The following is a 24,758-nucleotide window of genomic DNA, read 5'->3' on the forward strand; positions in this document are numbered from 1 at the left end:
TGTTATCGAACATTACTTATCGAACATGGATCGAACTTGTTAGCATGATAGTAAACTTTTACTAAATAATGCATGCATTCATTACACATGATCATGGGCATAATAGCATAGTTTTCCTATTATGTCTCTACAGCTTTGATATATATATATATATATATACACCTATCTATCTCGTTGTTATTTGTGCCCACTTGGACCTAGTGGGGAGATCGGCGGAGTCGGTGGCCGAGCCCACTGGAACTATGGAAGATAGTTCTCACCCCACTCTATTTCCAGGGCTAGGTACAAGTTTGCCGGGCGAGGACCGCGGCAAGGGCATCGCGCCCGACCAGTGAGGATTATTGGTAGAGTAGTAGCTTTCCTTTTGCATTAGCACACCTATGTATTTGAGAGAGATTCATGTAGGTGAGGACTTTGGAGAGCTATGTACTTGATTAAAATATGTATTCATTTTGAGGAAAAGAATGTAATTGTATACAAAATGCAAATGTGATGTAATAGTTAGTAAGTTCTCTCTTTATTTCACTTGTGTATCTTGTGGATTACTTGCTCTTTGTTGTTGGCACTGTTTGTGCCCCGTTGATTGTGTACTCATAGAATTTAAAATCCTGGGTAAATTCTTGCACTCGATCTGTTGTTGAGCCTTGGGCGGACAAGGGAGGTGCTGTCCGTTCGGTATCCGTTCGCCGCGCCCGAACCGTGCCAAATTGATAGGGGTTTCGGGGCGGGGGGCGTGACAATCTTACTCGATTATTTTAGGACTTTTTTTTGCATTTAGCCCCCTCAAAACTTTTTTTTTCTACAAATAGCCCTAACAAATTTATATTTGCATAAATAGCCTCTCCTTGCCACGTGAGTGCGTAGGTGGCGTTTTTAAGTTCAACACGCTAATTCAATCACCAAATTTAAACACGATGATTGGATCATCATATTCTTTTTTGTATTTTTATCACCCCTAGGTTAAAAAAGAGGGAGTAGAGTATGGATATAAACATAGTGATTCAATCATTGTGTTTAAACTCGATGATTAAATTAAAAATGCCAACGTGTCGTTCGCATGGCAAGGAGAGGACCATATATGCAAATATAAATTCGTTAGGGCCATTTGTTAAAAAAAAAGTTTTGAGGAGGATAAATGCAAAAAAAGCTTATTATTTTATTATACACAGTGATTGCTTTATATTTGTTAGTGTAGTACAGTCCTACACTAGATCTTCATATATGATTCATATTTGACACTCATGCATGCTAGATGCTGCTCTACATACCAATCGTTATTCCTTTTTGAAATGACAGCATGCTTTTGGTTACTATGCGTTATCCCTTTTTTTTCCATTGATACTTGACATGTAGAGAACTAAAGCAGGATTGCCTATAGTCTAGCTATTTGACATGCTCGTGGGTATAAATCCTAATTGGATTTGTTGATTACTTTGTGGGAGTTCTTTCGGCTTCATGTTGTGACTTGGTTATCAGATTGATACACAAGTTGAGCATATCACCTTGTGATCGCCATAGCTAGCGGCACATCCACGAACACCTTTGCAGCAATCTGATCCACCCAATGGCTTTCTTTTTCGAAAAGTGATTCGGAGCATACCCATGAGCCCTTTGTCGTACTCGTGGTGTTACAGATTATATGCCAGTTTTGTCAGGCGTTCGCAGTGATTCAAAAGGCGCGCCCCAGGTGTGAGCCTAGGCGCTAGGCAAGGTCACCTGCGCCTAGGCATCCCCCAGGCGAGCGACCTCGCCTGGGCGCGCGCTTATCTTGAAGCGCCAGTCGCTCTCAGGCACGCCCGAAGCTCTGATGGATTTGGACTTTTGATCCAAGTCATCCAACTAATCCCTTTAAGACTTAAAAAAAAAAAAAAAAAAAACCCAAACCAAATCTAGGGTTGAGAAATCCTAAAAATCAATCACTCGTCACCTGCGACTCCTGATGCTCCGCTCAAGCAAGCATTATCCCTCTCTCTGTCTCGCTCACTCGAATAATTAGTTTTCATATGATGCCCTTTTGTTCTTTGTCTTGAAACTTATGTTTTTATTTTTTTATGAATGCTACTTGCATACTTTTTGATGATCATATGCTTATAATTGGTATGTCTTTGACATCCTATAAGTTTGTGCACTACTAGTTAGCTTCATGCTTGCCTTTATTTAGAGACAAAAAGGTAATTGTTCTCTGCTTTAGTACTTTTGCATGTATTATTTTGTTTTTTTAACATTATCACAATCATATATCTGTTCTTTAGTTTCTTTTCTTTTTTTCATCTTTTTTTATTCCGACGATGTGATTCTTTGGTTGTTTATAAAATATCTATTCTGGAATATGATTTTTTAAGAGTCTTTAGTGTCCTTTAACAATTGTTAAAAGGTATATTTGTTTATTTCAATATTCTGTGAAAGTTTGCTCCTCACCTCTCTCAAGTGTGCTCCTACGCCATGCGCCTTACACTTATGCCCTAACAGCCTTTTGCACTTTGGTCCGCCTTGGGCTTTTTTAAACATTAGGCATCCGTCGTGGCATTGTCGTGGCATGAGCCTAAAGTCTGTCAGACTTCTTGCTCGATTGGCTCATGATACATATAGATACACCTACTAACGATTGGCTTTCATTACAATGACACTATTACTCAGTTTACATTACTTAATTGTCATTACCTGCTTTTGATTATGTGGCTGTCTCTTATCATCCTGATTACTGTTCAATTCATTATCCTCCAAATTACCTATTTCTCCCTTTGTTTACCGGTAGGTATGGCTTGCCTTTGGCAGCTCGCTGTACCTACTGAAAAGCATTTTATATAATTCTCACCCCCTATTTTTACAAGTGACATGCGTGGAGGTCAGGACGCTTCGTGAAGTCGAATCTAGTTAGACCCACATAGAAAACTCGCACAGGCCTTGGGTAGTTGATTGGATGGCCAGTTGTATTAAACTCAGATTTCTTGCTATTACTTCACGTCGTTAGTTTTATGCTGGATAAGGAGATGAGTAGTTATTATTCTATTCAGAGTATTATGCAGTTTGGTTAATTAGTTAATTACAAATTCCTTTGGTTGGATTATGGTAAGTGTCAAGATTATGTTTAACTTGTGTTCATGTGAAAGATAGAAATTTCTACTTTAATTCCTATAATCACAATTCCATTGTTATATACAATGGGTGCAAGATGTGTATGTATGATCATACTAGGTTCTATGTTGTTGTTGCTTTGTATTCCGATGACATGCACGGACAGGAGAGATGTTATCTGTGTGGCAAGTCTATTCACTCTATCAGCAAGGCTTTAAAATGATTTTATTCAGCTTCCGCAGTTCTCTGATTCCAGAAGAAAAGGATTTCAAAAATGCATTTTAAAAACGGGACTAGGGCATGACAGATACAATTGAGAAAATTATCATCAGAACAACTAAATCATAAACGATCTACATATCATCAATTACAAGATGTCAAGACCTACTAAAAATGACTAAAAAGTATTTAACACAATCTTGAATTCTTAAACTATAAAACTAAATGAGCTATAAATTGCAAACTGATGGTCAGCTACGTAAGTGTTTTCAACCATCAACCATTGATTTTGAAAATTTAAGGAAACATGACAAAAGCTTATAGAAACAAAACAAAATCTTCAAAAGCCATTGCTAAATGTTGAAACAGTCTAAAACTGGGCCGAACCACCTAAAAACCAACTTAGTCAAAACCAGACAAAACCATTGAAATCAGCATAAATTGCAATTAGAAGCATTTATGTTTTAGCCACATTAGTTAAAATTTGAAACATGAAAGAGGCTAGTTTCTAGTTAAATGGCTGTATATTAAAGCCACGAACTCAATGAAGTACTATGTGATCATACTTAAAAGAGCAAATTAAGGGTTTCACTTGCAGGGCATCATCATAAGTATGAATGATCTCATCAATAGGGGTTTCCTTTAGGAATCAGACATGATTACTAATTACTAAAATCTAAAAAGAAAAAAAGACTCAAATCATTTGGCAAAGGGGATTGACCATCCATCCATAGCATTGTAAAAGCAAAAAATGGGCTTTGGTTCTAAAGTCAAAAATTGACTCCATATCCTGCAGTTAAAAAGAACTTTGCTCGGATACCCAGCTGATCTAACCCAAATATATATATATCAGAAAATGCACAACTTTCCGGTCTTGTCTATCCAATTTGCCGCAGCTAGCAAACTCAGCATGCAGATTGATGTCACGTTTTTTGCATAAATGTTTCAGTACGAAAAGAATTTTCGAGATGCCCAGGCTCTGCCGGATTGTTGTGATTTCCCCAACAAAGGGGATTTCAGATTGTTGTAGCTGAGATTCGGCGAGAATTTGCAAAAGTTAAATAAGCTTATGGCACCGGCCCTAACAATGCTGGGGAGATGCGTGGCTTAGCTGTAGGCTAAAGTTTGAGTCTTTCTACGAAAGGGTTCGTGAGGCAGTGCATCTCATGGAATTATTAGCCGAATAGCATCAGGGGAATCCAAATGCCCTCGAATTGATCTCCCCTCTTTTCGCTCGAAAGGCATCTCCGTAACCACGATTGGAAAAATAAACAAATAAAAGAACAGAGGATTCGGAAGTCGTTATTCATAAGTTATAGATAAAGAAAAAAGGAAATAAAAATATTGCAGAGCGAAAAAAAAAAAAAGGATGCCAAGCAAGCCGTGTTTGAGCTACCCGAAGCAGGAACAACCCAGCGACGAAGAAAAAGAGATCTTTTAAATGAAAGAGGAAAGAAAGGGAAGAGGGGAATCGGGTGAGTAAATTACTCTCCCAAAGGCATTGATATCGTGGCGGTTTGCGAGGAGATCGGCCACATCCTTCCTGAGAAACTTGAGCATCGCCTGCTTCTTCTTCCTTATGGGATCCAACCGCGATTTGATACGCTTCGTCGCATGCTTGCTGAAACCAAACCCAATTGCCAAACCCGATTCATTCTCCATTCCCGTATGTTTCCAACGCAGTAACAAAATAACAAGAGAAGAGGAAGAGGAAAGCGGAGGAAGAATAATATAATAGAAGCACAGATTACCAGTTGTTGGAGAACTTGGAACCCAGCAAGCCATCAAACATCTTCCTCCCCACTCTCTAATCTAGCTCCCTCCAACGTAGATTTTGAGCGGAAGAATAGAAAGAAGAAAGGGCGGGAGAAGTGAATTAGGGTGGTGGGGGGTGGATTGGTGGCTTTCATCAAAGAAGAGGAAATATGGATAATGGATAAGAAGAAGAAGAAAAGCAGGAAGGAAGGAAGGCGGACGACGAAGGACGGGGAAAGCAGGAAGATGTCGCGGTGGAGATGAGCCGTAGGAGGCGAGCGGACAGGTTGGAAAAAAAATAAAATATAGGACGACCAATTTGTAGCTTTATTAGGATAATAAATTCTCTATATTTATTAATTAATTAATTAAAGAGCAAAGTGGGGTTTGATTTAATAAATAATAATAATAATAATATATAATATATATATATATATATATACATCTATGTTAATTAATTAATTAATTAATTAATTTTTATTATTTTATTTTTATTTTTATTTTTATTTTTATTTTTATTTTTATATGAATCCTCAGTTTTTTTGGACAGGTGGCGGAGGAGGGGAGCTGGAGGGGCAGCCGGGTTGGGGCTGGGGTTGGGCTAGGCCTTTTTTTTTTTTTTTTGTTGACCATTGTTGTTGTCCACTAAATAGGACTATAAAGAAATTATATAGATATAGCTAGAGGGGGCAGCAGGGTTGGGCCAGGCTTTTTTATTTTGTTTTCAACCATTGTCAACTAATTAGGACTAAAAAAATTATATATCTATATTTGTAAATCTAATCTAATTTTACTCTCTTTCATCATAAAAATTTAAAATATATAATTTTTTACATATAATTTTTAAATAGTATAGATTATATGTATTAAACATAAATTTTAATTTTATAATATTGACCATTTAGATATAAATTGTACAATAAATAATAAAAAAGAAATTGATAGAGTTTAAACGAAAATCATGCGAAGTATATTAACTAAATTTGTAGGACTAAATCTAAAGTACCAATAGCTATATAACTTTTTATTTACTCAAATTTAATATGTAGAAAGATTGAATAGTAAAAACGAAATTTGGAAAAATTGGTTAGCTATACTACATTTCATAGAATATAATACGTACTCTATAAAGGAAAAAAAAATAATAATAGATAAGCAACAATCTTGAAAGTTTAATATAATATTTGTTTAAATAAAAAGTTATATAGCTATTGGTACTTTAGATTTAGTATCATAAAAATATTTAAAGATTTTTTTTTAATCAACTATATTTAAAAATTTTAGATAAAGATGAATATAATATTTAATATTAATATATGTTAGATATTGAGACAAATTGCAACAAAAGTATATAAAGATATACTCCATAAAAAATATAATCTATTTTTAGTTGGGACTATAGAAAATATATATATAGTAATTATTATACATTATATATACAGTAATTATAGGGCGTGTTTGGTACGTTTTTTTTTCACCCTGAAATTGGAATCGGAATGGGCGAATCCGTAACGATCAATTTTACATTCAAAAATTTTTAGAATATTCAAAATATGATTGATCGACTTTTAATTTTAGTAATTAAATATTTTAAAATTTATTAGATAGTTTAACATATCGTATGAAGTTTGGTATTCATTTGAAATAGAATTAAAGTATAAAAAAATAATTCCACTTTTGGTTCCAAACTATAAGTTACTGTAGCAACTGTTGTTTCTTTTTAAGTTTTTTTTTTATATTTTTTTTTAGCTACGTGGCACCAGACCTCCTTGCCCTTATCCCCATCGTCGCCTTGCCCTTATCCCCGTCACCGCCATACCTCATCTTCAACAATTGCGGCGCCGACGTAAATGCGTTCACGTGATGGTTGCCGATTGCCGTCGCCGTGTACAAGTCCAGCCTTCCCTGCCCGTCCTTTCACTGTCGCGTTGATTTGTACTTCGGCGTTAGCCTCACTGGCATCATCCACGTTGATTTGTACTTCGGCGTCATCCTCGACTCCGGCGGTATGGGACACGTTGGATCTGACCTGGAACTTTCGCGCGTGCTGCCTCCATCTTGCCACTTTAATTCTCCTAGCCGTTCGCCTATTTAAAGCTGCTTGGATTCCTCTCCCTAATCACCTCTGCCTGAGAAATCTCCTACACGTGTGTGTTCTCTGCAAACTCCCTCCTCTGTTTTTTTCCTCCTTTCTTCCTCTTCCCCTGCTAACTCCTTCCATCTCCTTTGCTCCCAATTTGTTGTAGGTTGCTTGACTGGCGTGTTCATCCTGTTCGTTGCCCACTCACCATCGGCGTTGCGTGTCACTCAACATCATCGTACGCTCAATTCTGCCAGTATGTGCCCATGTCACTACAAATAAGATTTGTTCCAGCAGTTTTTCAGCCAGCAGTTATGTTAACAGCTGCTAAAACTATATTATACCAGCATTTTTTTATTTTTTTTGTTATATTTAGTAAATCGTTGGTATAGGGGTAATAATTTTTAATGTATAAACAATATTGGGTCTTATTTTGTTAGCTTATTTTATCAATTGGGTCAATAATTGGGCCAACATTGGATTTGAAAAGCCTTGCACCTAAAATGCACCTAAAATGCTCCTAGGGTTTCTCTCCTCCCCTTCTCCCCAGGTTAAATCCCTTCCTCCTCCCTACACGCTCTATCTCTCTCTCTCTAACCCTTCTTCGTCGCCAACTCTAGGTTAGGAATGCGGCGGTGGACATCAATCGTGGCCTCACGGGCTCCGACGAGGGCCTTCGCTCCCTCGTCGCGTACGTCGCCCTCGCCCTCTCCCGCCTCCTCCGCCTCCTCCACGACCCGCCGGAGACCGCCGCCGCTGCCGAGGCCCTCGTCAACCTCTCCCAGGATGCTGACCTCGCTGCCAAACTCGTCTACCTCAGCTCCGTCGCCACCGCCATTGATGTCCTCTACAAGTACCCCGACCACCCCGCCCTCGCCTGCGGTCTCGTCATGCTCCTCACTAATCTCACCCAAGTCGAATCCGGCGTCGCCGCCCTCCTTCAGGTGCGATCCTTGATTCCTTCCTCTACCAAAAGCACCCAATAGTATATTGGCTATGGTTGGGGTGACCACTTGTTACTGTTGAGTTAAATTCCTGTATTATTTTCTCTATTTGATATTAGTGGGATAGAATTGTTTGCAATGGTTGTAGTAATTATAGTAAGAGTAAGCATTTTCGTGGATATGTTTTTTTATGTTTACGATGAGCGGAGAATTGGGAGTGTGTAAGTTGAGTTGAATAGTTGTCATTGCTAAGTAGATGATGAAATGTGCAATTTTTAGCCCGTAAATTGCACATTCTTTTTTGTAATTTTCAAAGTCACCACCTCAAATACTTACTAAAACAGGAACAAATTATAATCAGTTATATATAATTGTTTCTGTCGCACACGCCATGCCGTGTAGATGTAATTCTATTGAACTAAACTAAATTCTATCTGTAAACAGTGATAGTAATGCATGGCAATTGACATATGAGTTATCATAAGATTGCTTCATGAATTTTGCGGATGCAGCAATGTATCCTGTTCATTGAATTACAAAGTAAAAGTAATTAATTTTTTATGCTTAATATGCTCATTCAATGTTCAATTGTGCCTGTTTGTTCTAGCTGTTGTAGTGTGTGAGAATTTGATGCATCTTGAACTAAAGAACTTGGTATATGCTGTTGAATCCAATAACTGATCCTATAACTTAATACAAGTCCCTTTCTTATGCTAACTGATCCAATAACTCAATGGCGTACTTTTATCTGAACTTCGCCAACTACATGAACATTGATAAAGGTTGCTGCTGAGCTGAATGTTTCTAGAATTGTACTCTTTATTTGTTAGAATATTTGTTTTGCCCTATTCTTCTCCAATCTCTGTCAAAAAAATATATTAGTAATTCTGAATATTCATCTCTGACTGAAGTTAGCTATTGACTGAAGTTAGATATTTTGATTATTATTATTACCATCATAATTATTATTATTATTTGCTATGTGTTCTTGATTATCTAATTATATGTTTGCAGCATTGATTTGGTTGCTATTTTGTCTGCGATTTAGTTTGTGTGGTGAGTTTCTGAATCATTAAATCTAAATTAGAGACCTTGTGTGGTTGTTCTCTTGTTAGATAGTTGTATGATTTGCTAGTCACTTTGATTACTACATTGGTAATGATTTAGATGAAACTTGTGAACCATGTCTAAATTAGAGACCTTGAGCATTATTCTCTCATAATACAATTATGTGCTTGCTGCATCACTTTGATTACAAATGTTTGCTCGTGTTTTAGTTGGTTAGGGAATTTTTGTTCAGCAATGATTAATACTATGTTTCATGATCTTATTCATATACATAATTAACAATATTTAGCTATAACTGATACTATATTTCATGATCTTCATATCAACAACTTGTGTTGATTTTTGCTTGAATTATTTGGATTTGTTGATTGGTTAAATCTCTATATATGTTCATGTAGATATGTTTCATGATGTTCATATCAACAACAATAAAGTAAAAAGATGCATGCTTGTAATTTTCTGACTTGATGTAGTGATTGGGTCAACATTTTATTTAACAGATTGGATCTTTTAAATGGAACTGATAAAAGACTTAATGGAATATGTAAATTGGATAGACATAAAATTTGTTACCTGTAGTTTTGCAAAGAAGCTGTTTGTCTGAAACATATGCTTTGAATCGTTATATTCTAAATGCCTTCCTACATAAACACACCCAGGGGGTGCTCAATTGCCACTTTTGTGTTCTTCCTCTTGTTTCCTATAGAATCCCTGGTACTAGAAGTAGAGTGTTTGCACCCAGGGGTGCTCAAATGATAGCATTTTTGTATATTTCCAATTAAATGTGGAAGTTAATTAGTTGAAGAGACTTAGTTAGATGCGGAAATTATATATAATAAGACTATCTCATTAATTATTGAATAATTGAAGCATCTACATTCCTTGCAATCTACAACCACTAATTGTCTCCAAAATAATGTTCTAGATAGTGTGAAATGGAGATTTGGAGAAGTCGCGTGTAAAGTGGATTGAAAGAAACATCTTATTATTTTTTTTTGGAAATTTCCATACATGAATTGATTGTGAACAAAAATTCTCCGAATCAAGTTCGACATTTTCCTTGTGAGAAATGGCCAATTCAATGTGGTTTACGTGCTTCGGACTTTGTCTTAATGGATTGAGTTTCTATTTTATTTCTGGAGAAAAGATTTGAGTTTTCTATTCTATTTTATTAGCTGGAAAAAAAAGAGGAGGTCACATTCGGAAAAAAGTAAATAAAGAAATAAAAAAGGGAAATGACTACCAAAGCAAAAATGGTTTTATATGCTAATCACGATGTGTGTTTGAACAACCAGTGCTAATTGTAATCCATTTTGAAATGGCCCCTCAACTTTATTTTTTTTGAAGTAACTTCTTCTAATTTTTTTTATTTATTTATCTAAAATTAAGTAATATTAGTTTGTAGATAAATTAGAAAATTTTAATCAAATTTGTAGATGATTCTATTAAGTTTTATATAACTACTTTTCGCCAAATAAAAGTTGAAAATTTTTATAATACTATCCAGTACTATTAAGTTTGCAGTGTCCCAACTTCCAGAATGGTTGTTTTCTTTGTTCAGCTAAATATATAACAAATAGATGGCAAAAAGTTGATGAATTTTTCTGCACAAGCCTTTTGATGCTTGTTTGCCAAATCATTGTTTATTTTGATTATGAGGTCTCTGAGCTTCAAGCTCACAGTGACTATAAAGTTTTGGGCGTAATTTTTTGTATTGTAACCATCCTTTCGCACGCACAAACATGTAAATGTAGGTGCGTATATTTGTATGAATTGCTTCACTAAGCCATGCCAATTTAAGATAAAATCTATTTATTCTCGACTTCGAATTACCTTCCAAGCTCGATATATAAAATCTGATCAGCATAAGTAATGACTCTTTTCCTTTGCATGCTGGTCATATTTCAATAATTAAACACTAAACTGGAATATTATTTGCAAACATAGAAGGTTAAATATTACTTCTTTCTCATATGGTATTCCTTATGTGCTGCTGTGCTATTTATCAGGTGCTGCCAATTATCCATCATTTTGCCTTCTTCTAAAGCAACTTGTTGCCCCATTACACACTCAGCTACTGGATCGACGCTCTAGCATCATTAAACAGGTCGATGTTTCGAGCTCATTTACTGGCTATTATCTCTTAGTGCGATACGCCAGGCTTCATTTATATGAAACATTCCAGTGGCAGTTGGTAGTTAAATCAGGTTTATTTACTGATAATTGATCACTTCATAATATCCTCTGCTGCTCATGTAGTGTGAAACCTTTAAAACCTTTATTAAGTTTGTCTTGTGTGCTGGGAAGATAATTGAAACCAAAGTTCGCATGACCCAAGGACTAAGATTAAATACTCTGTTATGCTAGAGATGTTCAAATCTGTGTTGTACTAGGCTGGTGTGTGATACCCCAGAAATACTTTGTTCAGCTGATCTGTATGAAGATCTGATTAAGTGCACTATAGCAGATGCCATTAGTAAGGTATGCACTTGTAATTTTGTAATCATTGCATGGGTGTAAGCATGCAGAAAATGATTAAACGTAGCTAAGTTCAAAATGAGCTTGTTTTGGAATCAAATTGAGCGAGAGCTTTTTTTGCTTGGAGTTCAAACCCAACTGCTCGCTAAAGGCTTAGGAAATTATCCATAAGAAGTAAGAAAAGGATATGAAAGCACCTAGAGAACGAGATCACTTACATTGTTATTAATGTGAACTTTGATCCCATATACCTTTTTTTTGTTTTTCTTTTTATTGAGAACTTTGATCCTATATCCTATTTAAATTCATTGCACGTGTGGAATAATGTCGATATAACATCAAATATTATCTCATTTACATAAATATCATTTTTCATACAAATAATCACCATATCACTATTGCTTGATGTGTCACGGCCATTTACTTGATAATTCTTCATGTTTCCTTCATATATTGCATCACACATGTTTAACTAGTATGGTCTATATTTTTTTTTCTAACTATCATTAATTACTATAGAAAGCCTATGATAACATAATATGTTCCTGCCTTTCATTATCTTTCTATCCCCCTAATCTCATCAAGATTAAATGTCTTTTACACCACTGAAGGTGCGATCAACTGCACGAGCTTGCTACAGGATGTTTGCCAAAATTTGGCCAGAGCGTTCCACTCGCCTTTTCTTGTCATTTGACACTGTCAAACAAAAGGTACATCACTCTCTTCTGAAGTGAAATTGATTTATTTGGATTTCATAATTTCACTAATTTGATTCCTTTTCAGATAATCAATGATGAAGATGGTGAGAAGCACGAAATATGTGCTTCTCCATTACTTAACAAACAAGCAATTCAACTGCTGCAAACTCCATCTCATGCTCCTAACCTAAATTCACCTACATGTGCTACTTCTAATGCACTTGCAATGGACAAGAGCATCGATTTTGCTTCTTTATCACATACAAAGCTATCATCAATCAGTGATTTAGAAAAAAATTACCAGTCTTCTCTCTGCTCGTAAAGAAAATGGTCCACCAATTGCAATATCAGTGAAAGCTGTAAATGTATCAGACAAGGAAAGGCCTCATATTTCATACTCGAACAATTCTGATTAAGGTATTATCTTATTGCTTTTGTGAATTATAGCTGGTATGAACTAATAGTATTTACCAAATTCAAACTTACGCAATGTCAAATTTATTTCATCCACTTCTCATCTTCTTTTACTTTTCTTTACTAGCGCAGGAGTTGATTACTTGTTTGCAAGTTTCTCTTTATAGAATTCAACATTTTCTCATGCATCCACGGCTACTTTAAACAAGGATGTTGTAAATCATGGCGATCAAGATTCAAAAAATCTCATCCCTCTGGTCCACTCGGCGAAAGATTCTACAAAATCACCTAACGCCGGTCAGTTATCATCAGATTCCGTGTCAGCCTCTTCATTGCCTTGCACTTCAAAAAGTTCAGAAAAGTCTCAAAATGGAGGTGTCATTGAATTCACTAATGATATTAGATCAAGTAAGCAACTTTCTCATCAAATTGACGGTAATTTTATCCCCAATTTTCGCCGACCGCTTCTAAAACAAGTCAATAACTTGCTTCTGGTGACCTGCGTAAATAGTTTTGATGATAGTGAGCTTTTACTGGGTCAAATGGCTAGCTATATCGATGCTCCATCATCTCTTAATGATTCTCTAGTTGAGGGCCTAAAGCCAAGTTCAGGTTGGATTATGAGAATTTTCGCATTCAATTATGTCCATTCATTGTTGCAGCAAGGACCCAAAGGAATTCAAAAAATTACCCGAAGTTTTGACAAGATCATGAAGCTCTTTTGCCGGTATTTGGATGATCCTCATCATAAAGTAGCACAAGCTGCTTTCTCAACACTATTGGAGATGATCCCGAGTTTTAAAAAGCCTTTTGAGACTTATCTTGACAGGACTTTACCATTTAGTTAGATTCCTAAATTCTTCTATAGTAGCAAGCTTGTTGAGTAGCAGGTCCTTTAATGGATGAAATTCAATTTTCGATGCTTCCATTTTTTGCTATATGTTACTTACGATGGAGCTTATATGTTTTGATGTTTGTGTAGTTTATATGTTTCAATTTCTTTTGTTTCAGATTGAAGCAACAAGCGGGATTTGATGTTTTGCATTTCAAGAACGTTCAGCTGGAGCTTTTCACTCTCCATTTTCTTAGCTTTCTAACATTTCGAGTTCAAATAAATTTTCTTTTGCATTGATTTCTATTAGAACATAAAAAATTGTTTCGCTGCATTTTGTCATTGCTACAGATCATGATTTTACCATCTTGTAGTTTTGTTACAAACATTTTTACTAGTTTTGTTATAGATTTCTCTATTGCAATTTAGTAATGTAACTCTCGTTTTTTTGGATATTACAAATAGTTAATTTTCCAGCAAATATCAAATGAAAAAGACCTATTGAAATTTGTTGATATTAGTTTGTTTTTTTTTTTCATATTAGTTTTAAATTGCCAACGGTCAAAAACTGTCGCTACATATACTTTACACCAGCGGTTTTTTTTGTAGAAGTACCGACGGTTTATAAAATGTTGCTAGAGATTATCTTCTCCAATGGTTAATAAAAGTGTTGGGAAAGGACAATACCGGCAAGGATATAGTAACGATCATTTATACTTTTACCAACACTTTTAGAACTGCTGGAGCAAATATTACTAGTGGTTTTTATAATCTTTTCCAGCAGTTTTGGCTGCTGGTGTACACCTATATTGTTGTAGTGTGTGTGTGTTTATTTTTCTATTTTCCATTGGTCTAGAGATATGCTTACAATGGTGAAATGTCAGTTGTCTCCTTCTCCAATTCTTTTTTTCTTTTTGGCCTTTCCTGGATTATGCATCTATGCATGTATGTTTACTATACTGTTTGTGCAAGAAGATTGCTGCATAAATGCGAAAATCTATTTGGGATAGATAAAAAAATTAATGAAAAATAAAGACAATAAGAAAAAGGGAAAAAAAAAACCTCCTCACTTCTAAAACAAAAAAAAAGAAATAAAAAAACACCTAAAAATAAAGGGGAAAAAAGTCATGTCCTATCAACATGAGATATTTATTTATATATTTATTTTACAATATGACAATCCATGCTAAGGCTAATTGGAATTGTTGTCATCGATATTAGCTTTCGTAGACTGCTCCGCATTATATGCGCAAAGTTTTCTCTACCTCCACCGAAGTATGGAGTGGGTTTAGATGCTACAGGCCGGTTTCGAGCTTTTGTAGATGTCACGGTACCTAGGGTTGGCCCAATGCTGGAGATGCTTACATACTGGGGTACGCCATCTACAAACATTGGACAGACCCAGGAGGATGCTGCTAGGACTCCTGTCGAGAGGCTTCGTGATGAATTGCATTTTGAGATCAAGGATAGCAACTATGAAGAACGGCAGTTTTATGAGAACTTATATGACCAGATTGCTAGCGAGTACGATACACTGTAGGATCAACATGAATTGCTTAAGGTGGACTACGGTGTTTTGAAAGGCCAATATAATTCGCTGGTGGACGAAAATGCAAGGTTTGTTACTAAGTGGAAAGAAGTGAAGGTAGCGATTGGCAAGTGTGATGCATGGTTAATAGTTCCAATGTTGTTCCAGTAGACGAGGGCCTTGCAACATTGAATACTGAGCTGCCAGCAGTGCCTTCTACTGAGGATGCGGTGCCGGGTAGTGGTGTAGAGCATGCAACACCAACTGAGGAGGACCCCGCAACGCCTTCTAGTTATAGGGATTGAGTTTTGTACTCTTTTCCCTCTAGTTATCTATGTTTTGCTTCTTAGGGAGGGAGGCCGGTTGAGTTTTGGGTTTATTGTTGTTTCTCCCGGCCTATTAGCTTTAGTGAAAAACTTGAGGGTTGTGCGGATTTTCTTTTGTTATGATGAGATTTGCGCTCCCTCTTCTTTTGGTGTAATCTTTAGTATGCTGTATAAAGAAAAAACAAGTTTCTTTTTGTCTAGCTATTGTCCTTGATATTATATTTTCTACCCAGAATTTCGATGCTCTAAAAAATTTATAGGTAAGCAAAATAGAGGAATCATAAGAAATTAGTTAATTGGAAAGCATTTGTGGCAACAAAAATGACATTAACTAGATTGGCAAATCAGCAACTGCAGATTTAAGTAGAAGAACTTCTCTACTTTACAAATCTGAAACAAAATTCAAATCATTTCTTTGCCTACTTATGGAACCAGTCCTAAGTAGAGAGGAGTGGTAGAATATTATCAAAATGCCACTAGATTAGGTTCAAATGAATAAGTTATAATCAATGCTGAAATATACATTAGACATAATTGAGGAGTTCGAAGTATTCGATGAATTTAAACCCAACTTAAATAAAAAAATATTCTCAATGCAGCTCCAAGGAGTGGAAATTTCAGCAAGATCGGTAGGTATGAACTCTAAAAACTCTAAAAACTCTAAAACAAGTAATCAAACATGCTCGAATAGTTGAAACTGGTACTTCTCTAAAATCTGCCAGCATTTAACAAATTCTAGATTTAAGCAAAATTAATACTACCTACCTTACTATCCAGCTAGAAAAAGGTTTCCCCAGATTTGTCAGCTCACAATGAAACAAGAAAAACAAAGAAGCTGCCACTCTACTCGAAGATGAAGTTGAAATAAAATTTAGAATCAAATTCTAACAAACACTCATTTCGGATACAAAATCCACTAGAAACATCAAGTCAGCTTAACTAACCTATCCACCAAGCTAGAAGCAATTCCAAAATGACTAGGAATGAAGGAAGAACCAGCCAAAATTTACTCCTAAAGTTCAGCTACAAGAATGGACTAAAAACATTAACCAAATCCACAAACACACAACTTCAGCTCCCTCAATTAAACACCAACTCACATGAAATTTAGCTGAAAGAATTGATCCCGTAACTCCTCTTTATCAGATAATCAACAAGCACATCCCAATTTGATAATTAAAAGCTCCTATGTCACCTAATTTTGTTTGCAGCACACACCTTGACTGTTCCTGCTGCAGAATCTACTGCTGCTGGCTGCAGCTCAACTTGCTGCTACTGCCGATTGCTGTCCACTGCAACTGATTGCTGTCTTGCTGCTGCTGGCATCAGGTAGTGTTGCTGAAATTGCTTGAATGCTGGCAGCCAGCAAGGAGAAAAATAGGAAAAGGGAGAGAAGAAGAGAAAAATAGAGGAGGAAAGAAAAGAAGGCAATGAGGAGAAAGAAGAAGAAATGAAAGGAAGGGAGAGTGTACCAGCTAACTACTACCAGCCAAAAACTCCAATTAGTTATTAGATAAATACAGCAAACAATATGTCAGAATGATTATTACCAGCCAAAAACTCCACTTAGTTGGTAGGTAAAGCAAACAATATATCAAAATAGTGTCATATAGTTCGGCAAATTATATTGCAGTCTACATGCTCTCCAATGAACACTCTGGAACCCCAATTCGCAACGGGCACGAAAATGAGCAATACAAGAGTAGCATACCATAAATTAAAACTTGAATTATGATTGCACATATTAATTCGGGCCATCAGTTTTATAATAACACAAGTAACATCTTGCTAACTATAAGATATTAAGTATATTTAGGAAAAGATAATAGGGAGTTATGGAAATGTTCGTCGACCAAAATTACAAGACAATAATTCATAGGCAAAAAGAAAAAAAAAAGAAGAAGAATAAACTGATTGTGATATTGCCCTTCATTTATTTTTTTTTAAAAGGTAATAATATAGTAAATTAGAAATTTAAATAAGCCAAAGAACACAAATAGGTAAACAAACACAAGATCCAACCTTAGAAGCTGAAAAATAAACTAAGGTGCTAAGAATGTTTCATAAACAGGTTACATAGCTTCTTAAGACAATACAAGGGTATACAGATCTTTACTTATTAAATACTTGAATATTGCTTAAATGTACATCAGAATCTGAAGAAAAATTTGATGCAAAAATATGGAGAATTTATCTGCAAAAAGAAGAGTATAGGCTCCAGCAAATCCTATTTTCCATATATTATTTGGTAAAAATATATTGAATTTATCTAAATTATGACTCATTCTGATTCGTATAATTTTATTTTAAAAAAATTAATTTTGCAACTTTACCTTTTGACTTATTTCATTTGACTTATTTAGTAACTCTTATATTCCAAAATTTGAAGGAGTTGTTTACATCTATGAGCTTAATTAACACATTTCGCATAATTTATATGACTACAAATCAACAGATTGAGTATAATTGATAGATTGAGTGTTAAAATTTAAATTTTAAAAGATTGGGTCGTTGGTGAAAATTGGCTTCGAAATTTACACAAGTTGTCGAAATTCATGCTGCCAGATGCATTTGATCTTACTCAGGGCATTTCTATGAAATGCAGAATTGTTTCTAATGAGGAGAAAGCAGCTATTTCTTTCTCTGCTTTTCTGCTTTGCCTATCAATTGTTTTGTTATCCATATGTTTATTTTACTACTTTTTAGGAAATATTTTCTTACTTGGACGGAGGATTCAGGATCGGTAGTGTGATGACCTTATCCAGCCAGATGTGATTTTGGAAAAGTTGATGAAAATTGAGGCAAATAGATTTAAATTTGGTTGTGTAATGAAATTGCTACTTTACCCAACTGTTAAAAGGTTGATAGCTAAGAAGATGTTAATTTAACGTAGAAGATGCTCTACTATCTTTCCTTCCATCATGATGCCCTTATCCCTAATATTATACATTTTAGACTATGCTGTCAAAATTGCTCTAGTTTTTAGTGTTATATTTTCTTCTTCGACTGTAAATTCATCTTATATTCCTTTTGGGAAAATATAAACGAATGTATTATCAGTTCCGTGGAAGTGATGTCAATTGTGTTTCCTTTCTCTTTATACACTTTCCTTCGTTGCTTTTGAGGATTGAAAGAAGAACCCCACTGATGAGATTTGTTGAAAAAAATTTTGAGAATCCCGATATGCCAAATTTATTAGCACCTCATCTATCACATTTCAATGATTCATTTGCAGTGTTTAATGTTGTGTTGTTATTTTAACTGTTTGCATCAAACAATTTATGTTACGCCCCGAGCCCGCCTCTTTGGTCGGATTCGGGCACGCCGACAGACTGCCGAACGGACAGAGTCTCCCCTGTACGTACAAGGCATCGCAATCAATACAGTACAAGAGGTTCCAACTAGGAACAATATTCAAGCAGAGATTGCATAAGGAAGTATCAAAAACATAGACAACTAGCTATTACAAGCATTCGTCTCAATTTAACATTTAGATTACAAATTACATTGCTTTAACTAAATTCTTACTCCCAAATTGTAAGGACCAAGATTTTGGTAGTGTAGCTAAACTCTCAGTTGACGATATTTTTGTGTGTAATTTAATTACAAAAGCACTCGTCGAGTTTCAGGAGAAACCGAGTTAAATCGGAGATTCTACGCGATTTCCAAGTTTCACTTAAAGTGAATAGTAACTCGATTTTCTGGAGAAGCCACGGTGTGAAGTTGGCTTCTGGCGCGTATCGGACTCCGTTCATAGCAGTCCAATAGCTCGTTTCGAACGGTTTGGTCATTCTAGAACCGATGGCGCTAACGGATTTTGAGTTTGAGGTACGAATTTCGAGAAAATTCGAAAATACATGTTTTATATGTATTTGTGCGTAGTTTCTTTTGTTGGAATGATGGACTGAGTTCGTCGCGAATCCGAGACCGATCAAGGAGAAACGAAATCGTAGCTTTGTGGTCTCCGTCGTGTTGATCGCACTGGTGCAATCCGTTCGCAAATCGGACGGACGGATCTGCGGAGATCGCGCGTTGATCGAGAAAAGGTCGGTGTTGGCAAAACGGTAATTTCGCAAAAGTTGCGACATTTTATGTACCGTTTTACGCGAGATCGCACGTGGAGGGGTATTCTCGCGTTGTTCACACGCTGTGAGGGATTTAGTTTGAAATACTGAGGTTTCGTGGGCTAACTTGCAAATCGGCACCTTGGTATATATAGAGCTTTTAGGGTTTCTTCCACCTAACCCTAGACCTTAGCCACGCCCTCAGCCACTTCTTCTATCTTCCCTGCCCTAGCCGCACTTCTCCCGGTCGCCGCCGACCGAGCCCCGGCCGGCCAACAGCAACCGCAGCCTCCTCAGCCACCTTTTTCTCTTCCCTCTTCATCCCTCTCCCTCTATCTTTCTTCCTCTCGGGTTGCGGACAGATCTGAGGCTGCAGTCATCTCCCTGCACCATTCCGGTGTCGCCCCTGTGCCCTGGCAAGCCTCCCCGCCGACCGCCGTCACCTCTGGGCATCGCTACTGCTGCTGCTGCATCCTGCGCCCAGCTTGGCCGAGCCCAGGCAAAGCTGACCGTGCGGCCTTCCCCTCGCGTCGCCGCCACCCCGGGCCAACCTTGAGGCATCTCCTCCACCTCGGGCAGTCGGCCGCCGTCACCCTGAGCCGCCCGGAGCGCCGCTGCAGCCGCACCAACCGCCTGCTGCCTTCTAGACTGAGCCCAGGCCGAGGTAGGTCTGCGACCTCTTCCCCGCGCCGCCACCACCTTGGGCCACCCTGTGGCACCCCCTCCGACCTCAGGTGGTCGGTCACCGCCGCCCTGAGCCGTCCCGAGCGCCGCCACCGCACTAGAGTCGCCCTGCGGGTTTTCTGGCAAGCTCGATCCGAGCCGAGCTTGCGGCTCCATCCTCGCATCGCTGCTGCCCGGAGCCACTTCCTCGGCTTCCCTCTGGCCTCCTGCAACCCTCTGCCGCCGTCCTTGAGCGCCACGGTCACTGACGTGGCCACAGTTGTACTTGGAGCCCGAACCGGATCTTGTGCGGGCTCGGTTTGCTCCGCCGTCACCGCCGCCGCTCCTCGCCGCCAACTGTGGTGAGCACCACACTCCTCACCTCCCCCGCACCCATCGCTGACCCTCGCGCACCTCGCGGCGCCGCCAGAAGCCGGCCGGAGCAAGCTTGCTCCGGCCAAGCCCGAAATAGGGCTTAGTTGGGTAGGTTTGCGGTTCCGAGCTACCCGAGGCTCCCCGACCTCTGCGGAAGGGAGCACGGTGATCGTGGCAACTTTCTAATCATCGTGCTCACCTTAGATTCTGTCGGGGAGACTCCGTTCTGCTGTTTCGGCGGTGTCGACCCTGTTGAGCCTTTTCGGCTGCTGTTCCGTGTTTGTGCACGTTTTTTCGGCGATCCGAGGCTGTTCCAATGCCTTCGGAGGTAAGCACAGTGATCCTTGGTCAGTGCTGATCACAGTGCTCACCTTACTTTGGATCAGCGGATGTCGTATCGGCCTGTTCGGCGCGATTTTCCCCGACTGCACGCTGTTCGCTAAACCATCGGGTACCTATCGGTAGGGCGAGAGAGTTTTGGTCAGGACGGTAGTTCAAGCTTAGACCCGAGTACGTGGAATGTCACGTGTTAGAATGCGAGACCGATGATGCACCGAGTGTGTAGTGACCCAACCCAAGGATTTGATATGGATTGAGGTCTTGATAGCTCCTGGTTGGAGTGTGTGCGAATTCTCCAATGAGAATGTCGCCCGAGAATGTTGATTGAGTCTGCGCTTGCGAGCGAGAGATGCTAGGCATCGTTGAGACGAGCTAAGTGATTGACCTACGCAGGATTGGTGGCCTTAGTTCGCCTGAGGAAACCGACGGTCGGTATAGCTGAAAACTCTAATAGTGAGTTGGGCTTTGATCCGCGAACGAAGAGTTCGTGTGGAGGTGAACGTAGCCTAAAATGTCAAGGGATAAAGAGAAAGTAAAGTGGTCTCTAGGAGACACTTGAATAATGGATAACCACGCGAAAAGTTGGCGTTGAGAATGATACTCTCAAGAGGATTGAGAATCCAAGATGCACGAGAGAATGCCATCTCACGATAGATGGGAATGAGATGGTACAGATAAGATGATAAGGTGGTATCGGGCTCCTAAATAGCCAACGTGATGAAGTGCCACCGAGTGGTTACTTGAGTAATTCGAGAAAGTCTACCCATGCATATAGAGTTGTGGTGGTAGATCATTCATCGAAGTGATGCGATCTTGCTGGATCCACACCACCGGGATGAAAGGGTAGCCCTGATCTCGAACGGTGATGATGTTCGCTAGAACCGCGAGGGAATAGGTCCTTCTTCAGCCGAGTGGCTAGTGAAGATAGTGTGTGTGGGGTCTTGAATATTGACCCACACCGCCAGTGAGGTTTGTAAAGTGATAATGCACTTTTGATGTTGCAAGAGGAAAATGTGAGTAAACGTGGTCTCACGTTCTTCGTAGTGGGCCTTTAAATGAGTTCGATGAGAATAAAGGCCACTCCGAAGTACAAAAGTGCATTAGAACCCTTGAGAACTCGAGGAGTGGATCGAGGAATAAAGAGGGTAAGAACGAGTGAGTTTCGAGGACAAAACTCTTTTAAGGAGGGGAGAATGTAACAATGTGAACTCTCGAAATCCGAGGGTTGCGCCTCGACTAGAATTGACTAAGGGTCGAATGGATAAGCTTTGGAAAAGCTAAGGATGCACGAAATCCGAGAAGTGCATTGGAATGGGGTCCGCGAGAGCAAACAATGCAATCTGCATTTTTGGGCTAAGATTGCTCTCGGGGACCGATCTCTGGAGGTGAGAGACCAGTCCCATCAACTGAAGGCTGCGGGGGTTGCTGATGCAACCGGTCCCTGGCAGAGGAGGGACCGGTCCCAGCCTACGACACCAGTGAGAAGAGAGCCGAAGATCGGCTAAGTCCCAAGAGTTTAGCTCTCGGGAACCGGTCTCTCTGAGAGGAACCGGTCTCCCGAGGACCGGTCCTCAGGGAGGGACCGGTTCCCGAACGCGTGTCCGCGGGGGGAGGCCCCGGGGACCAGTCCCTGGTCGGGGAGATCGGTCCCTCAGCGCGCAGAACGCCCAGTGAGGGCTGTGTAAGAGATGAAAAGTGGAGGGGCTTATGTGCAAAATGGCCATATGAGGGGTTATTTGAGAGATGCCTTTCTCTCTCTCTCTGTCTCACTCCCTCACACTCTACCTCACAGTCTCTCTCTCTCTCTCTCTCCGTTCGTAGCAGAGGAAAAAGGAAAAGAAAGAAGAGAAAGAGAAGAGAAGAAGAAAAAGAGAAAGGAAAGGAAAAGAAGAAGAGGACCAAGGAGGAGATCCTCTTCCTCATCTTCATCTTCATCTTCTTCTCTCCATGGAGCTCTTTGAGAGGTAACCTTGGAGCCCTCTTATGGTAAATCCTTAAAGATAGGGTTTTGATCTCTAGAAATGGTATTTTTGGTACCCTAGCATGCCTCTAAGATGGATTTACCCCAAATCCTAGATTGATTTGGTGGATTTGTTGGTAATGGCATCTAGGGCACCCAAAATAGGGTTTTTGTAAATAGATGAGTTTGATCTCATTTGACCCTTCGTAAACCTAATTGGTAGGTAACGAAACACATTGGCGAAGTCGGTTCGGCAATCCGACAAGCCGTTGCGAAGATATTGAAGAAACGGGCGCTCAGAGCTTCGTTTCCGCCTGGGAGGCCGAGGCGACGTCCATAAATCGTGAAATAGGGTCCCGAGCACCGTAGCGGCAAGGCGAAGATCGCTAGCACTTGAAACGGCGAAGCGGCGAGCTCGAGGGGAGCAACTGTGAGATCGGGCCCAAACGGGTGCCGAGTGCCGCGGGAGGCCGATTGCAAGTGTCGACGAGCAATCAGAACTCGTGTTAAGGTGGGTTGTGCTTACAGAAGCGACTAGGTCGCCCTTTATGTCTTAGCAATGTATCTCCATGTTGATGCATGTGCATGTAGACGAGGACAAGAAATGCATGATGAATGATAATGCATAAAGTAAAGGCTAAGTAGAGAATGCATAATAAATAGCAAGCATGATAGCATGACATGTAAATAATGCTAGCTAAGGTAAAGGATGCACACTAATAGTAATGCATGGATGGAAATGCTAAATTGAATGCATGATGAACAAAGATGCATAGAGTAAATGCCAAGTAGAAAGCATAAGTTAATAACTCTAGTGTGAGTAGAGTTGATTGGACAACTAGGTTGTCAGGTAGATCGAGTGGCACCTAACCTAGTGTTAAAGAACATAGGTTAAACAAGTGAACCTAGAGTCGAACAATCTAGGTGTGTGGCATCGAACCTAGTGTTAGTAAACCTAGGTCGAACTAGTAAACCTAGAAGTGGACAACTAGGCCAAGATGACAAAGACCTAGCAAGTGTATCTAGGTTAAGTGACGTGGACATAGAACCTAGAGTCTTGGAACCTAGGTTGATGAGTATAGTGGTATAGCCACTAGGATGAGTTAGGTCGATGATATAGGGTTTGTTATGAACCCTCAACCTATGGAAAGTGGATTTCGGGATCCCAGGACTTTTGATGTCCCTAGTACAAGCTAGGGCGTGTGTGCAACGACTTCGCCACCGAGCTTGGTACTGTGGGTAGATTGGGCGTGACCACGTGGAGATCACCGCCCGGGGCTTGAACCATTGCCGTGGTGTTTGTGCGACGATTTCGCCGCCAGGATGGTTAAGCCATTTGAGGATCAGACCGCCAGAGCAGACTGAATCCATGCTGGGTAAGTACGATGCGGGTGCCTCCAGGTGGCTAAGTCTGACATGTACCGTTGTTGGGTGTGGTGCGACCCGTTCGCCGCCAGACGGTGTGTCAGAACCCAAGCTCACGCTGGGTAAGTGCAACGCGATCGCCACCAGGTGGTCAAGTCGTGCGACTTGAGCCGAGCTTAGCGTGTGCGACGACTTCGCCGCTAGTGGGCTGAGAGCGGTAGGCTGATGAGCAGCCGGTGCGCGGGCTATCCGCGGATGATTGACTCGAAGCCGAGTCGGGTGGTTAGCTTCGATAAGGTAGAGGAACCCTTATGAGCTAGAGATAGAGGCTTGAGCTAAGGTGATAAAGACCTTAGGAGCCAGGGGACTCGAGTGTGAATCTAAGGTAGTAGAACCTTAGAGTAAAGATATGAGCTAAGAGTAGCCAAGTAAATGTAGAATCTAATGATCTACTAGTTGTTGCATAGAGTTGCATGATTTTCATATCGCATATCGTGAGGCATGGCATGTATTTCAATTGAATATATATCTGTTGTATATTGTTGAACTAACATGTTGCAGTGCCTCCTCGGACC

The 24,758-nt window shown here is 39.4% G+C and overlaps 3 protein-coding genes across 4 annotated transcripts in view; 1 reads left to right on the plus strand and 2 right to left on the minus strand.

Annotated features, from left to right (window-relative positions):
- The window catches only part of LOC109706143, a 51,410-nt gene extending 46,050 nt beyond the window's left edge, over positions 1-5,360 (minus strand). Inside the window, exons 1-2 of one of the 2 annotated variants that reach the window (XM_020226954.1) lie at positions 5,046-5,360; positions 4,783-4,915 (exon numbers count right to left, since the gene is read on the minus strand). In XM_020226954.1, the coding sequence (XP_020082543.1) occupies positions 4,783-4,832 (50 nt within the window). In that variant the 5' untranslated portion in view covers positions 4,833-4,915; positions 5,046-5,360. The remainder of the gene's footprint in view (positions 1-4,782; positions 4,916-5,045) is intronic. The other variant, XM_020226949.1, reaches the window with a different exon arrangement.
- LOC109724013 (CLIP-associated protein-like) lies at positions 12,681-13,579 on the plus strand. Its single transcript, XM_020252609.1, has 2 exons — positions 12,681-12,734; positions 12,899-13,579. Exons 1-2 carry the CDS (start codon positions 12,681-12,683, stop codon positions 13,577-13,579), a joined length of 735 nt encoding a protein of 244 aa, XP_020108198.1.
- On the minus strand, positions 19,800-20,321 carry LOC109724037 (DNA-binding protein EMBP-1-like). Its single transcript, XM_020252656.1, has one exon. It carries the CDS (start codon positions 20,319-20,321, stop codon positions 19,800-19,802), a length of 522 nt encoding a protein of 173 aa, XP_020108245.1.

This window comes from Ananas comosus, linkage group 2 (genome assembly GCF_001540865.1).
Source record: "Ananas comosus cultivar F153 linkage group 2, ASM154086v1, whole genome shotgun sequence".
Classification (NCBI taxonomy): Eukaryota; Viridiplantae; Streptophyta; class Magnoliopsida; order Poales; family Bromeliaceae; genus Ananas; species Ananas comosus.